This window comes from Phlebotomus papatasi, chromosome 2 (assembly GCF_024763615.1).
Source record: "Phlebotomus papatasi isolate M1 chromosome 2, Ppap_2.1, whole genome shotgun sequence".
NCBI classification, from domain to species: Eukaryota; Metazoa; Arthropoda; class Insecta; order Diptera; family Psychodidae; genus Phlebotomus; species Phlebotomus papatasi.
In genome coordinates this window covers 45,529,737-45,546,518 of record NC_077223.1, presented here as the reverse complement: position 1 = coordinate 45,546,518, position 16,782 = coordinate 45,529,737, and the positions used below count along the sequence as shown (strand labels likewise).

The 16,782-nt window shown below is 37.1% G+C and overlaps 4 protein-coding genes across 5 annotated transcripts; 2 read left to right on the top strand and 2 right to left on the bottom strand.

Moving 5' to 3' along the window:
• Positions 1 to 1,519: 1,519 nt before the first annotated feature.
• LOC129800970 (DNA-directed RNA polymerases I, II, and III subunit RPABC2) lies at positions 1,520 to 2,055 on the top strand. The gene is made up of 2 exons (XM_055845719.1): positions 1,520 to 1,548; positions 1,659 to 2,055. The coding sequence occupies exons 1-2, from the start codon at positions 1,520 to 1,522 to the stop codon at positions 2,023 to 2,025; spliced, it is 396 nt and encodes a 131-aa protein (XP_055701694.1). The 3' UTR covers positions 2,026 to 2,055.
• On the bottom strand, positions 2,022 to 3,985 carry LOC129801257 (protein downstream neighbor of son homolog). The gene is made up of 3 exons (XM_055846142.1): positions 3,713 to 3,985; positions 2,727 to 3,652; positions 2,022 to 2,655 (listed from the first exon to the last, which is right to left on the bottom strand). The coding sequence occupies exons 1-3, from the start codon at positions 3,889 to 3,891 to the stop codon at positions 2,108 to 2,110; spliced, it is 1,653 nt and encodes a 550-aa protein (XP_055702117.1). The 5' UTR covers positions 3,892 to 3,985; the 3' UTR covers positions 2,022 to 2,107.
• Positions 3,986 to 5,622: 1,637 nt separating this feature from the next.
• Positions 5,623 to 6,648, bottom strand: LOC129801264 (39S ribosomal protein L13, mitochondrial). The gene is made up of 4 exons (XM_055846150.1): positions 6,480 to 6,648; positions 6,255 to 6,378; positions 6,039 to 6,193; positions 5,623 to 5,977 (listed from the first exon to the last, which is right to left on the bottom strand). Exons 1-4 carry the CDS (start codon positions 6,501 to 6,503, stop codon positions 5,744 to 5,746), a joined length of 537 nt encoding a protein of 178 aa, XP_055702125.1. The 5' UTR covers positions 6,504 to 6,648; the 3' UTR covers positions 5,623 to 5,743.
• A 30-nt stretch (positions 6,649 to 6,678) lies between these two features.
• On the top strand, positions 6,679 to 14,884 carry LOC129801250 (ribosome biogenesis protein BMS1 homolog). 2 transcript variants are annotated; one of them, XM_055846134.1, is made up of 4 exons: positions 6,679 to 6,839; positions 6,908 to 9,694; positions 14,269 to 14,444; positions 14,510 to 14,884. In XM_055846134.1, exons 1-4 carry the CDS (start codon positions 6,785 to 6,787, stop codon positions 14,864 to 14,866), a joined length of 3,375 nt encoding a protein of 1,124 aa, XP_055702109.1. In that variant the 5' UTR covers positions 6,679 to 6,784; the 3' UTR covers positions 14,867 to 14,884. The 2 variants fall into 2 exon arrangements, 1 of the variants encoding a protein (XP_055702109.1); XR_008751682.1 differs by lacking the exons at positions 14,269 to 14,444; positions 14,510 to 14,884 and adding an exon at positions 10,018 to 10,172 and having other exon boundaries at positions 6,908 to 9,868.
• The last annotated feature ends 1,898 nt before the right edge of the window (positions 14,885 to 16,782 follow it).

Sequence of the window (16,782 nt, the reverse complement as noted above, 5' to 3'; positions counted from 1 at the left end):
TGGTAAGCACTACTTAGTTTTTTAACACTTGGAAGGACCCTAGTGGCAGCCGCTGCCAATTTAGTTTTTAATTTAATTTTTTATAGTGAAGAATATATCATTTCACCTGGAGGCCTGATCGAATGCGTGCAGAATTTATCTGGCTATTTTTTCGTTATAAAATTTTTAATAAAAATTAAATATTAATGTAAATATATTGCAAAAACAAAAAACTGCACTCGGAAGGACCAAGTGGCAGTTGCTGCCATATGCATTTTTTATGGGAGTTTGACGTTCTGCAGATGTAATTTTATTGATTGTTAGTGTATAAAAGCCTTAAAAGAACAAATTGAAAGTGTTTTTGCAAATTATTGATAAGAATTATGGGAAATATTGAACTGGGAAATATGAATAATTTTGGGAATTATTCAATTTTTTTCTTACTTCCCAAAGCTCAAAATCCATTTTGTTAAGCGAAGTTAATAAAAAATAGTTAATAATATTAACTATTGTTCATAAAGTAGAATTTTTGCTTTGAAAAATAAGATAAAAATTGAAACATTCAAAGGCTGCCGCATTCAAAGGCAGACTACTTTCCCTTATTCCATGTTTCTGGTAAATATGAAAACATCGAATGGTTAAAAATCTTTAGATACAGTACCCAAGGAGGTGAAATTTCTGATTGAGACACCATAAAAGAACTGACTAAAGCTTCGAATATCAAAATATAAGTAAAAATATCAAAATATTTTGTAAAATCCGATAAATGGCAGCGGCTGCCATTTGGTCCTTCCGTGACACTTTTAGTTAGGGTTCTACGAAGTGTTAACTCTTTCGCGTCTTTAGGGTCATATATGACCCGGGGAAAAAAGTTTCTTTTTGGCTATTTACATTAATTGAAATCTAACTGGAGTCTTGAGAAAATGAGCCAAGAATCTTACATCCTTCTATTATGATGTCGTGCACGAACAGATAGATTTCAATTAATGTAAATACCCAAAAAAAACTTTTTTCCCCGAGTCATGACATTACCCTAAAGACGCGAAAGAGTTAAGCGACACACCTCTTTCACCATCAGACATGTCACAACTTTGTTAACTAGAAAGAAAATGGCCGACAGGCACACCGACAGAGTAGGTCTGTGTAGTTATAGGGATTTTAAACCAGAAATACAAAGTTTATTATCGATATATACCGGGTATTTCTTCAACATAGTATTTTTTGCGTATAGATGCAACGTATAACTTCAGTATATATTTAAATTTGTATATCTTTCAAGTAAATACATAGTATATACATAGTAAGTGCGGAAATTAGTATTTTCCTCACATAAATACCCCGTATATACTCGGTACGATCTGCTAAGTCAGTACGAATAGCCGGCCGGGTACTAAAAAAACTTGCATGCCAATTTTTTACTTGCAAGGAGTTTGCGTGTTTATTTGCAATATCGCCAATATTTTCTCAAAAAACTCCAGAATTTCCTTGGAAATCATTGTAAAATTCACCTTGCTTCAATTATAAATACATTTTAAATACAATGGATGATGAAGAGTTTGGAAACGATGAGTAAGTATCCTGAAATCCTTATAAAATTGATTTTCATAAAACTAACCTCAGAAAGCCATGTTTGTTTTCAAAACAAAATTTCAATTTCTCGAATATTCTTCAATTTTTAGCGTCGGGGGTGATGATTTCGATGATGTGGATGATGATGACAACATTGATGATCTGAATCAGGACGAAGAGGTGGACAATATTGAAATTCTAACACCGGGACAAGCTGGTGGAGGAGTTGCCAAATCCAAGAGAATCACCACGAGATACATGACAAAGTACGAGAGAGCACGAGTTCTCGGTACCAGGGCCCTGCAGATAGCCATGTGCGCCCCAATAATGGTGCAATGGGAGGGTGAAACAGACCCCCTGCAGATTGCCATGAAGGAACTGAAGCAACGCAAGATACCTATCATCATCCGACGATACCTTCCGGATCATTCCTACGAGGACTGGAGCATCGATGAGCTAGTGATTACGGACACATAGGCGGAGGTAAAACTTTATTTTATGAATTAAATAAGAAAAGAGTCGAAAGATGTAAAAAAGTAGTTTTTTGGAAGAGAGCACATCAGGAAAGGGTGAATGACATTGTGTCACGATTGAAAGTCATTCTCTCCATCACTTTTACTGCTTCCCCATCTACTCGGCACATTGCCTCGAGGATACTGGCACTCAAGCCACAGTCAGATAAGTTTTCTCTCCCAAAAACCTGATCAGAGGCCTGCTTCTTGTCCCTGTCCTCGAGGATATCATTGATAAGAGTTTGAGAGACTTTGGTGAATGCGAGGGTGTTGAGATTGTTGGCCATTGTGGCGCTAAAGGTGTCCTGGGTCTCAGTGAAGAGCAGATTATTCAGGTAGGGCAGTACGTGGGGCAGCAGGACCCCTTTTAGTTCCACGCTGTGGTAGTTGGTGTCCTCCAGGCGCACTTTGGACGAACGCACTTGGAGATTCTTCAGGGTAGCACCCAGGAAAGCCACTGGCGAGAGAAGTGTCGGCGGAACTCCCGCCAAGCGTCCGACGTTCGTCACGATACTCTTCGAATTGAGCAGATAGGTAAACAGAGCTGCACATTCAGGACCCTCGATAAAAAGGGCAGAGTGATCGCCAAAGTCATCTGAAAAAAATCACGAAGAAATTGATCAGGACAGGACTGAAAACCGTGGTTTCTTCCACGAAGATACTTACTTTCACATTCCTTCTTCTGCTGACGCTGTTGACTCCGCAGATTGATCTTTTTTATCTCACTCGCATCCACTCCTAAACTCTCCAGCCATTCTTCTTCCTCCATGTCATCATCGGATCCCTCTTCCTTGATTTTCTGGCTGGCTTCATCGAAGGCCATAGAAACATCTGCACTGGCAGCCTTTTCTGGTGTTTCATTGGCTTTGTTCTTGAGTGGCTGCTGGAATTCAATCCCTTCCTGTCGCAGTGATGCTCTCATCCCGCGCGAAGAAGGCGTGACAATTGCATGGATCTCAGGGCAGCCTCCAATGCCAGCTGCACGGAAAAGGGCGGTGAATGAGTTGGCGCATAAATAGAAGTAGGGACACTGACGGGCTCGCAAAAGTTGAAAGAGAGATCGGAAACTCTCAGTCCATTGGCGAGCAAGGGCAGCAATCTCAGTGGTGCCAAGGGGATGGCATGTGAGTTCCTGTCGTGCTGTCCGGGGGTAGAGTGTGAGCCAGGGAAGATGGGGATGCTGCCAGTAGAGGGTGCTCTGATGAAATAGGGCTCCTGGAGAGATGTCAAGTCCAGTGGATGTTGTAGCTGGATCAATGCCTCGTATAAAGGATGTCAGACCACTGGCTTCCTGGCTGGTCTTGAGATTCCCAGCCACAATTGGCTGTGGTGTCAATAAGCGCATCCTTGTCTTGATACTCCAGTCAATTGGGAGGAATTTGTACAATTTCTCAGTGTTTTCTTCAATTTGTGGTTCCCATTGGCTCAGGATATTGTCCAAGGGGTGTTTTTGCTCAATTGGAGCCTCGAGATTTGCATCCTGTGCCCGGGATGTACCAGAATTTTGCAAGAGTTGAAAGAGTGTGTCATCTGTGGCAAGAACAGCTTCTGCCACTTCATTTTTGGTCTTTTTAGCTATACTCTGGCTGCATCTGTGAAATTAATGGTCAGATTCATTCCCAAGTTCTTCCTCTTTTGTTAGCAGTACTCACATGGCAAAGGGGTTCTTCCTCTTGTCCTGCGAACGAAGCTCCGGAGGTGGATTTTGTTGATCAACTTCTTGCTTCTTTAATCGCGCTTGGAGGGCTTTCTGTTTCTGCTTCAGTCGCAGGATTTTCATCAATTCATCGGGGTGTTTCCACTCCACGTCGAGGTTTGCAGGACGAGACATTTATACTTTGTTTTCTTGAAGGATTTCCTCAAAAATTCACCCAAAGCAACGCGCGCGTTTTGTACAAAACTGTCACTTCAAATGTTTTGATGATCGTTTGATTTGCCCCCAAGTAGCATAAACATGACCTTTTCGTTGAGTATTTTTATTTATTTTTGTTTTAAAATTTATTAGTTGAAAAACCACTAGGGGGAGGTGGGGCTACTTTGAGATGTGGGGTTACATTACATTGTTTTACGATTTTTTCGCATATTTCTAAAGAAAACTGGTTTTTAGGATGATGGACTTTGGGATAGACAAAACAATTGTGGATCTAAATAAAATAATTGCAAGGACCAGCTTCCTTTAGAAATAGACGAAAAAATCGTATAACAATGTAGCCCCACAGCTCAAAGTAGCTTCACCTCCCCCTATTTGAGCAAAATAATATTTTTGAGGATGGGTAGACGACGGGGGTATTAACCGAAACGCTCCTAATATCGATCAAGCGATGCTTGTAATGTAATATCGATTTCTCTTCCAATTTGTTGGGCAAAAAAATAATTTTTCTACATAAACATTAACTATTATATGATTGTTTGATAGTTTAATTATTTTGTGTTTCACGATGTCAAATAAAAAATTTCACAATTTTCCGGTAATATTTGCACAAGAAAAGTGATTTTTAAAAATATGTGCACAAAATTACAATAGCAGCCATTAAAAATCACTTTGCTGCCATTTGTCTTAAGCAAAATACAGACAGTTTTGTCAGTGAATTAAACAGTTTGTGGGCTTCTTATCGATACAATTGGTATATATTGCAAACCAATACAGTAGACTCTCTCAAATTCGGGCATATAGGACCGAAATGTCAGCCGAATTAGACAGAAATTCGGGCGACATGTGCATTTAGATATTGAGTTTACACACTCATATATATCGTAAATTGCATGAAAATCCCTCAATAATGCAAAATCACATCAAAACTAAGACAAACCATGCTAAATTTGAGCATCTTTGATTCATTTGATAATCATAATCAAACTGGAAAAATGACAACAAACTTTTTTCAAATGTAACCGCTGCCCGAATTAAAAAGTAGCCCGATCTTAAAAGAGCCGAATTTGCGAGAGTCTACTGTAAATAAAGGATTGAAGCTTATTTGTGAAAATTTCATAGGTAAGTACTGTTAGTTAAGCGTAATAAGAGATTTTCTGTGATCGATAATCTCAAATTCTGATGTATGGAATATCGATCACTTTTTATTTTTCGCGAATTTTCGCGGGGCACGTTTTTTTCCGTGGATTTTTGTGAGGCGCGAATTTTTCGCGCATTTTTACGGGGCGATGATTTTCGTGGGACGCGTATTTTTTCACGGATTTTCGTGGGGCGCGTATTTTCTCGCGGATTTTCGCGGGTCGCTAATTTTTTCACGGATTTTCGTGGGGCGCGTATTTTCTCGCGGATTTTCGCGGGTCGCGAATTTTTTCACGGATTTTAGTGGGGCGTATATTTTTTCGCGGATTTTTCCTGGGCGCGTATTTTTCGTGGGTAATGAATAACTTCGCGGATTCTCACGAGTCGCTGACAGAGGTTCTAATTAAATTATTTTGATTATTCCCTTTGGAAATTAAAACTAAGTTATTTGAATTATCTATTTTTTTATTTTATCGGACAATATAAAATAAATATATTCACTTCGAAAAGTGTTGTTTTTAAACCACTCCAAAATAAATGATTGTATGCTACTTGGGTATTTTTTTACGCCAGGTGTTTTCCTTGCAAAATCAAATCAAATTTTAATAATTAATCATTTTACTTCTATTATTTCTTCAAATATTCTTCTCTACAACTTCCTTTACAAAATGCCCTATTTTAGGATGTAATCATCTGGCCAGTCCATGATCTTGGGGAAGGTTTTGACTGTCTCAGGATCCATTTTATCCAATCGTTCTGGGACTTTTCTGAGCGATGGGATTTGATTAGATACATTGGCTAGAATATCCTCTGGGACTTTGTCGTCAGGGAAGAGATGTAGCCTCTGCATTGTGTATCTTCTCTGCAAATTCCCCCGCATTGCATTATAAACTGCTTTCTTTACGATCTGAAATATCCCAAAATATCCTTAAAAACTCTCATTTTTTCCCACCAAATACTATTTTTACCATTGTTGGATCCTTCTCGTGCAGTTCCCATGCTAGGGTCCAAGTTGCCCCACCTGGGTAGCCTGTATGATGGAAATATGCCCGTTTTTGCCATTCATTACCTGGAAGGGCAATTTCCTTGGTATTTATAGCCACCACATGATCCCCACAGTCATCTGGGAAAAGGAGAGAGATTAGATTTTGCTTTGAAAGGAAAAATAAAATAATTTAAATTACTCATTGGGTGAAAAATTGGTTTGTGGAGCCCCATGAGATGCTTCCGGATAATCTGTGCAGATTCAAAGGGATTCTGCCAGGTGCAGTCATAGATGTGCCAGGTGCGTGCAAAGGTGGCCCATTGCTGTAAAAATATATTTTTAGTTTTTTTTGCATAAAAATTGTTAAATTTTCTTAAGAAAAACAAAGTGACATAACCTCACAAAAGAGCTTTGGTTTTCTCACCTGAACTCTCTGAGTTGCTGACATGTTGCACAATATATTTTAGTTTTGCAGATGATTATTAATTTGTTTTATGTAAAAAATGAACAGCTTTTAAGATATTTTTCAAGGAAAATCGTGAAAATCATGAAATTTCCATGCTAAACTCTTCTGTCCCCAAAAAAAGGGGAGGGAATAGTTCCAAAAAATCCCGTAGCGTGGCTCTGTCAGTTTGTTTTGATTTTCCAAGTGCAGCGTGTTTTTGGATTTTCTCTGAATTTTTGGTAAAATTCTAATTAATAATTTGATTTAAAGTGAAAATTGTAAAAATGGAAGATAGTGGTGCAATGGAGAAGAAGAAGGAGCATAGGAAGAGGAAATCCGGTGAGATAGATTAAAAAAATATCTCATAACCTCAAAACATCATGCCCATGTTGATGATATTTTTCCAGGTGTAAAGGCGGAAAAGAAGAAAAATAAGGGAAAACCCAAAGGAGATGAGATGGCAGAGCGTCAGAAGAATCCTAAAGCCTTTGCCATTAATTCTGCACAGCGGGCTGAAAGGAAGTTTCGCAGAAAGGAGGATTTGACAGCGAAGAAGCAACACATTCCCCTTGTTGATCAGACTCCGGAAGAGCCTCCGCCGTTTTTAATTGCTGTGGTTGGACCCCCAAAGGTGGGTAAGTCCACATTAATTCGGAATCTTATTAAGAGCTTCACAAAGACCAATGTGACAGAGATTAAGGGTCCCATTACCATTGTAACGTCTAAGAAAAGGCGGATAACGTTGATTGAGTGCAACAATGATGTTAATTGCATGATTGATATTGCCAAATGTGCAGATCTTGTATTATTGATGTGCGATGCCAGTTTTGGTTTTGAGATGGAAGTCTTTGAATTTCTCAATATTTGCCAAGTGCACGGAATGCCCAAGATTATGGGGGTTTTGACGCACTTGGACGTTATTCGGAATGCCAAGACTCTGAAGAAGCGAAAGAAGGAATTGAAACACAGATTCTGGACGGAAGTGTACAATGGGGCTAAGTTATTTTATTTGTCAGGGTTACTCCATGGGGAATACTTGAGGAATGAGATTAAGAATTTAGGCAGATTTATTTCTGTGATGAAATTGAGACCGCTTTCCTGGCGGGGAGCTCATAGTTATATCCTGGCTGATCGAATGGAGGATATCACGAGTACTGAAGAGATCAGATTGAATCCAAAGTGTGATCGTCATGTGGTGCTTTATGGATATGTTAGGGGAGTACCGTTGAATAAGGAATTTATGGTGCATATTGCGGGATTTGGTGATATTCGGATTGAGGAATTGAGTGCTCTAGCAGATCCCTGTCCACTTCCGTCTGGAGAGAAAAAACGGAGTCTCTTGGAGAAGGAGAGACTCCTGTATGCTCCAATGTCAGGAGTTGGAGGTTTGGTTTATGACAAAGATGCTGTGTATATTGATCTTCAAGGATCACACAGTCATCAGGAGACTGAAGAAAATACAGAACAGAGAGACATTGTCAATGCGTTTATTGAGAAAAAGGAGACATTGGATAGGCAAATTGAGAATCAAGAATTCAAATTATTCTCCGACGGAGAAGCTATTAAATCCCAGGATTTCAGGGATGATCGAAATGAGGATTCTGATCGTGCTTCGAGTGAGTCAGAAGAAGAAAGTGAAGATGATGATTCTGGGATGGAAGATGAAGAGGATGATGGGGAAAAAGCTTTAGGTTGGACCGGGGAAGATCAGGATAGTGAAAATGATGGTGGGGAAAATGAAGAATCATCAGATGAGGATTATGAGGACAATGTGACCGAAGAAGGTCCATCTTGGAGAGAGGGATTGGCACAAAAAGCTCGAGATGCTTATCTAAATCGTCAAGCCAATTCCCAGAATATCATGAAGCTAGTGTACGGAATATTCAGTCAGTCTCAGAAAAAAGGAGCAGAGTCAAAGGACAATGAGGAACAAAGCGATGATGATGATGATGGAGATGATCTCTTCAAAGTGGTCAAAGAGAAACAGTCAAATGCCCAGCGTCAGAAAGAAATTCAGGATCGCGATGAATGCTGTTTCTTCGAACAATCCATGGCCGGACTGAGGGATTGGACTTTGGAGGAGAATAGAGCCATCATCAAAAATTGCTTTGTAACTGGAAAGTGGAAGGCTACTGAAGATGCAGAGGAACTTCTCAAATTGGACGATATGAGTGACGATGGCAGTGAAGTTTATGGGGATTTTGAGGATTTGGAAACTGGAGAGAAGCATGAAGAGGTCAAAGAAGCCGAAGATCCTGAAGTTGCAGAGAAGGAAGATGCACAGGAAATCCCTGGAGAGAAGAGAAAATTTAGCAGAATTGAAGAGGAAAATATGAGTCGGAGGGAATTAATGGCAAAAAAACTCAAGCTCAAGGAGAAATTTGATGCGGAATATGATAATCCCGACAAAGATCATAAGATTGTAGGTGATCACAGTTACTACGACAACTGGAAGGCTGAAACTCAGCGTCAGGCTCAATTGAATAAATCCGAATTTGCTACTCTAGATGACGATTTGCGTGTTCAAATTGAAGGTTTCCGTGCTGGAATGTACGTACGAATGACTTTCCGGGGTGTTTCCTGTGAATTTGTCCAGCACTTCGATCCCACTTATCCTGTTCTCATTGGTAGTCTCAATATGATTGAGCAGAATGTGGGCTATGTGACGTGCAAAGTGAAAAAGCATCGATGGTACAAAAAGGTCCTAAAGACTGAAGATCCTCTGATTCTCTCCCTGGGTTGGCGTAGATTCCAAACCCGACCCATCTATGCCAAGATCGAAGATAATCTAAAGCATAGATTTCTTAAGTATACCCCAAATCATGTGACATGCAGCATGACTTTCTGGGGACCTATTACGCCCCAAAATACTGGATTCCTGGCAGTTCAGACAGTTACACAGGATACAGAGGAGCTCAAGAGATTGGGATTCAGAATTTCAGCTACGGGCTGTGTCACGGAAATTGACAAGTCCACGCAGATTATGAAAAAACTGAAGCTAGTGGGGTATCCGTATGAGATAAAGAAGAACACTGCCTTCATCAAGGACATGTTCAATGGCATTTTGGAAGCGGCTAAATTCCAGGGAGCTAAAATCAAAACTGTTTCGGGTATTAGGGGAGAGATCAAGAAACCCCTCAGGAGCCCCGAGGGAGCAGTGAGGTGCACCTTCGAGAATAAAATTTTGAAGAGCGGTAAGTAGAATTTGTATTCAATTTCTCAAAAACTATAGGAGTCCAAAATATTCAAAAATCGTCCTAATGTGAAAGAGACGGCAAAACGTCCCAGTTTTGCGGAATGCTCGAAGTCACGAGAAAGAGCTATCCGTTTCACATGCTTTTTGGATACATACCGCTTTGCCACTATAGGTGCCACTATAGGTTTTGTCCTCCGTGGGTGACTTTGCCCCCTAGCTACTCTAGCAAGTATAAGGATGGTCTTTACCGATCCGATCTATCATGCCTGATCGGTAAGGGCTATTCATATACATCAAAATTAAAGAAAAGTTTACGAACAGGAGGGGGACAAGGTCACCCACGGAGGACAAAAGCACCCGCATCTACGGTACCTAATATAAATTGATTGATAAAATTTAAAAAAAACACCATTCCGAAATAAGAAATTGTTTAAGAAATGGAAGTTTTAGAATATTTTAGCACGAGTAACAAGTATAAGGAAGACTGGGGCAAAAAGTCACAAAACGAATATTTTATTTTTTCTACAAGGTACTCAATTGCTTCAAAAATTTCAAATTAGCGCAGTTTTATAGGAAATTTACCGCTCTACAACTTTGTGAAAGTAATTTTCCTCTATTTTGTAAGGAAATACGTTTATCGAGCCAATTTCTAAAAGGTAATTTTGTGACTATTCTCAAAAATGCTGGGGCAAATAGTACAAGAGTCTCTTAAATTCGAATGCTCGAGGGGTATTTTTGACATTTCTCACCTCCCAAATTCGAACGATTTTTTCAAAACTAACGATATTTTTGTGAGATTCAATTGTACTTTGAATCAAATTCCCGTACTTTTTCACAAGTTTTAGTGGTAACATACTTCCTTTTCATTTTATACGATCATAATATACGCAAGCATTCAAGAAGAAGCACATAAATATGATTTTCATTCATCCAAAATACGATTTTTTTTAACATAACCCCACAATTCAAATTTTGAATCCAAACGTCGTTAGAATTTGAGAGATTCAAATTTGAAAGACTCTACTGTACCAGACATTGGGTATTATCATATTTTGATTCGCTTCGTAAATTTGCAAAAAATACATAGAGGACATATTTTCATAGAAAATTTATTCATCTACACCTTTGAAAAACACAGTTTTCTTTATCTGAACGAGAAAAGCGCTTTTCAAGCTATTTTAGAAAAAAAAACACACACACAAAAGACTGCAAATCGTTTGACCAATGCAAACAACAAGCGGCGAGACATGATAATGACCTTTCTTTTCGCCGTGAGACGTCAGAAATTGCTTCGCTTTTTTGTTACTTTTTGTTCTATACCTTTTGTTACTTTTTACCCCAAGTGGCCATTTTTAAAGTAAAGGATTTCTGGAGAAAAGAACTTTTGTGAAATTCTAAAATAGATAGCGGATTCGTATTCAAAGAATCCAAATTATTAAGAAAATATTCACCAGTGCATCAATTTTGCAAAATAAGTAGGTAATAATTGTTATCTTCTGCAAGGAAAATATTTCAAAAATAGGGCTAAAAATTTCGATATTTTTTATTTTCTAAATTCCTTGTCCGAATTCTAAGAAACTTACGACATTGAAGAAGGTCTATGGAAGCTATTTATAGAAAGAAATTTGAGCTGCTATCTTTTTTACCTTGGAAAATATTGAATTTTGAATTTTTCGATTTGTGACTTTTTGCCCCAGTCTCCCCTATACGAAAAATAAATAAAGAAATCCGAGAGAGGTAAATCATTTACGGGTACTGGATGATTGCATAAATTCGTAGGATTGCCTAAGACAAATTTCAATTGATATTTTCTTTTAGAAATATAATTTGTATAATCAAGGATATAGTCTCCATTGATCTTAACATTGTTCCCAAAAGATATATAACCTTATCAATCCCATTTTTTAAGAAAGAACCTATTTTTTTCTTGAAGAAAGATCGCAAGGCTGCTTAAGACAGCATCCAAAGAGTCCATATTTTTGGGCATCAAACTATTCTGTATGAGATTGAAACAAATGATAATCTGAAGGGTCACTATCTGAAGAATATTCTTGGTTCCGGAGAATTTCCTATCGTAGCTCCTGTAATTTTGGCAGCGTTTGCAATTCGATACATGATTTAGTGTTGTCATTTTGGAAAATTATGCCCTTTCTTTTAACCGAAATCGGAAGTTTCTATTAAACAGACGCATTGAATCTAATAAAATAGTCACGGTGCTTATGTTTTATGATTATTTCATGGCGTTGGAGTAGTTCAAAATGATTCATTTCCTTGAAATCCTATCAAATTTACAGCAAGTCAATAATTACAAATCTGCTTTTACAGCAAGTTTGGCTGTTTTTCCGTGGACCTTTTCCACTGTATGCTGTTGTATTAGATCCATTTCTCATCACCTATCACCAATCGATGCAGAAAAGTTTCTTCATCGCAATATATATCAAGAGATAAATGGCTACATTCCTTACAATCATACGGTTCCTGTTTTTCCTTTCAATCAAAAATTGTGACACTCATCTATTGAGCTTTTATACGTATCAAAGCTTTCCGAAATAGCGAAATACGATCGAATTATTATTGTCCAACATCTTAACAATTTGTTCAATTGTTATTTACAAATTTTCATCCGCTAGGATACTCACAATTGCCATTAATGTTAGAGGCCTTTTAACCCTTTAAGGACGATTGGGTCACCGGTGACCCAAAAATTAAATTTGTCCTACGGCCTTCTAAAGTTAGGTTTTGCTCTAAAAAGTCAGAAAAAGTGACTTTTTCTGACCCCCGATTTTTGACCCTCTCGGCCTTAAACGGTTAAAATGTAGTTGATGTTTCAAAGGATAAATCCGTATTTCGAAATTTTCGAAGACACCTGTTAATCACTCTCTAAGAGCAAGAACTTCATCTAAATAAACGCCCAAAATGCATTTCTGTGGAAATTTATCACTTAAACCTTTCTAAAATTCGCCTAACATTAAATGCTGTAAATGTAACTTTTTGTTGCACATTTTGGAAAAGTCCGCCAAAGGACATATTGACTTATTTGAAAGACTCTTGGCATTAGAAGGATGTAAGACACTATAATCTTTCCAGTACAAGCAAAAAAACAAACTTGAATAGTGGAGGTAAGCTACGGCATATCCCTTAACGACCTGCGTGAAAAAGTTCTACGAACTTATGCAATCATTCACTATATATCCACTCTTGACCGATTGTAATCGATGCAGTCGGGTTGGATATTTCAAGATGTTTCAAAAAAATCAAACTTAAACAAATCGGTTAAAAATAGTGATTAAACTTTGAAAGAAATGAAAAATGGTTAACCGTTTCAGGACGATTGGGTCACCGGTGACCCAAAAATGAAATTTTTCCTACGGTCATCTAAAGTTGTGTTTTGCCCCAAAAAAGTCAGAAGAAGTGATTTTTTCTGACCCCCGATTTTTGACCCTCTTGTCCTTAAAGGGTTAAACTTTGATCTTCGAAAATTAGATATCGAAATGGTTTTCGAACATAGGTGTTCAAAGACAAAATATTCTCCTTGACAACCTACAAAACATATTCGAAAATGAAAGAAATCGTAAGAACTCTTTCTGAAATAAACCAAAAAACATAGTTTTGAAGAGGGGAGGGAGGGGAGAAAAGGAAAAAATAATGTCTTAGATAATGTTGACTTATGGGGGGGGGGTTATCGAAAACCGGAAGTTGTTATCTCTTACCGTTTGGCCTCTAGCCGTGTCATAAATTGAAAAAAGTGGAATTTATCTTCTTTCTCTTTGAGTTCGAAGAGTAAAAATTCAGGATAAAAATGATTATAATTTAAACACGGAATGCTTAAACGTGTTTCAAAATGTTCTTGTGTAAAAGTAAATTAAAGAACAACTTTTATGTTAAGGAATTTACAAAAAAAATGTTAAAAAAATAAACAAAACAAGGAAGAAAATGATATTTAGAATTGGTTCGAAAACTGTGTACAGGATGCAAAGACTTTTAATAGGCAATATTGTATGGAATCGGTTGAGAAATATGCTTTCTTTAGCTGTTTTTCATTTAATTTTAGAAACACGAAGAAGAAAGTATTCAAACATAACCCCATACGGTTGAGAAATATGCTTTCCTTCTTGATTGTTCTTAATGTTTTATCTTGAAAAAGTGTTATTATAAATTATTATACGGCATTTTCGTATATAAACGAAATGTTAGCCCAGGTACTCTCAAACATGCCCATTGGAAGAAAATGAGAAGGATTTGGGTAACACGGCTAGTGATGTGTAAGGTCCTAATTCATATCTGTTATTTATTTATTTAATTACTTATTTTTACCAGTTGATATAGGAAAATTTTTTTTTTAATTGATCGACGATTTGGTATTTTTGAATACATGGATGAATGTATTTCGGTTCTCTGAACATTTGATTTTGGTCAAAATAGGCCTCAAGGCCTAAGACCTTGGTAAGGGGGGTAGGTAAGGGGGGAAACAAAAAAAAAAGAGAAGGATTTGGATAAAACTAAGATGGTTTAGCTAACAAACCTCAAACTTTTAAAGTCCTTATTTTAATTAATTGTGTCTTCTCCCTTTAGATATTGTCTTCTGTCGAACATGGTTTAAGGTAGAAGTTCCCAAATTCTATGCTCCTGTTACATCCCTGATGATGCCTCTCGGACAAAAATCACAGTGGAAGGGAATGAAGACACTGGGAGAGTTGAAGAGGGAAAGGAATATTCAAGCAATACCTAATCCTGACAATCTATACACGGTAAAATTTTTTAAAAAGGGATAGAAAAGAAATTCAGAGAGCTGTAAATGTATATTTTTTTACAGCCCGTGGTGCGCAAGGATAAAATGTACAAGCCTCTGGTTATACCCAAGTCTCTTCAGCAAGCCCTACCGTACAAGTACAAACCGAAGCATCTCCAGAAAGCTGAAGCTGTGGAACGTGTAGCTGTGATAAGAACGCCACAGGAACAGAAAATTTCACAGTTGATGAAGATGATCAAGGCGAGTTACAATCAGAAGCAGAAGAAGGAGAAGGAAGCTACAGCTCAGCGTTTGGCCAAGTTCAAGAAGGAGAAAAAGGCTGAAGAAATGAGAAAACTTCAGAAACAGCGGGAAGTGAGGCGAAAATTGTGTCGGAGCATGAGTAAGGCACAAAAATCAAGCGAAAATAAAAGGAAATAAATTTTTAAAATTGTAGAATTTGTGCATTTTTTTTCAACGGAGGTATATTAGGGAGTTCCGCTTTCAAAGAAATTTTCGGGACCGAAAAAAGGCCGCGAATTCACTCCAGTTAGGGTAAATGTCCTAATTCAAAACCATTTCCAGACGCTTTCACTTTGACAGAGGATTCAACACATTAATTTCATATTTTTTCTGAAGAGAATTACATAAATTTGTTCCTTGACTCTTCTAGAGTGTTACTGTTTAGTGAAAATTCTTTAGATATAATTTGAAAAGTTCTTAAATACAAGAAAAATACGCGAGTGTAAAATGCTTCTATTGGAAACAAATTAATCCAAATGGAGACAAGGGAAATTTTCTAATTGGAGACAAACAGTGTAAGTGAAACCACCACGAAAGGCTTCCAAAACCTTGTTGAGTTGCTCTTGAGTGCAGGATTTGTTCTTATTCCTGGTCTTTTCTCCTTTCCCATCTAAAACAATAAGAAAATCTCTCCAAAAAAATCATATTTCCGGGGTTGCCTATTGAAGCATTTGTAGACACTTCATAAAAACCCTTTTTGTTCACGAAATAGGTAATTATTTCATTTGAAAACTTCACGTACCGTTAACAATAAAGATCAGCACTTAATTTAACTAAAAATAGCCAGAAATATGACATAAATGTTAAACAAAACGAACAGTCACCTTATTGTGTTTTTCATTGGAAAACATGGTCGATCTATGAAGAATTCGATGGTGAAAAGGTACACTTTTAATTGTTCTGAGAAATTAACAAATTAAAATTTGTGAATATGAATGAATTTTCGCTTTATTTGGAGCAAAATTAACTAAATAATGAAACTGTGGTATAGGAAATATATAAATACAATAATTTAGTATTGTATTTATCATGAAAACAATGACGTTTCCATTTGGAGTAGTGAAAAATTTCCATTTGAAGCAGGTTTTGAATTAGCTTATTTTACCTACACAGAAAAATTGCATACACGCAGGAGATTGGTTGGAATAAGTATACAAAATATTTACGGCGCGAATTTTTCTGCCTATTTTCAGTGCCAATGGTTTATTATAGCTCCGGCACACCTTTTAGATCGATCGAATTTCATGTAATCAGAATTCGTGTCCCTTTCTTTTTCATAAGATTTGCATAAATCGATCCCACTCTTTCGGACTCAAAATTGGATTGAACTAAATTAGACTAAGAAATTACTTAAGTAATTACTAGTAATTACTTAATTACTTATTCTTAGAAATTACTAAGAAGAGTGCAAAAGAGTAGGATAGTCATATACAAAACTTTTAAGAAAGAAAGGGATGTGAATTTTGATTTTATGAAATTTTCCTGATCCAAAAGGTTTGTCGGAGCAATAAGAAATATTATTTAAAATTTACGCCATGAAAAATGCATACATTTAGGGGCATTTCAAAAATTATTTTATAAATAGTAGGCAATTCATATCAAATTCTTTTAATCCGTTTTCACATAAGCCACTGAGAAAAAAGAGGGTGCGATTAACTTTTTTTCCTAATAAATTTAACACTTTTTAGGTGTAAAAATATATCAACATTTTTTAATGTTAATTTTACACCCTTTTAAAGGTAAAACTAACATGAGAAAGGGTAACTTTAACCCCTAATGCACCTAAAAAGGGTGATATTTACACCGATTTCGGATCAATACTACAGGGTAAAATTAACATTTCCAGAATGTTGTTTTAACTTTTTCGGATTTCTCTCAGTGGCCGAATGCCAAAACTCCCTGTATTTTTAATTTGAGAACTTTGAGAACAGTTTTGGAAACTCACCCACAATTTTGCTGTTTTGAATTGTACTGCCGTTAATTCGCCATGTTTCCCATGGAAGAAAATTGACGCATTTAGAAAACAATGTTTTCCAACGAGTTAAAATGTTGCA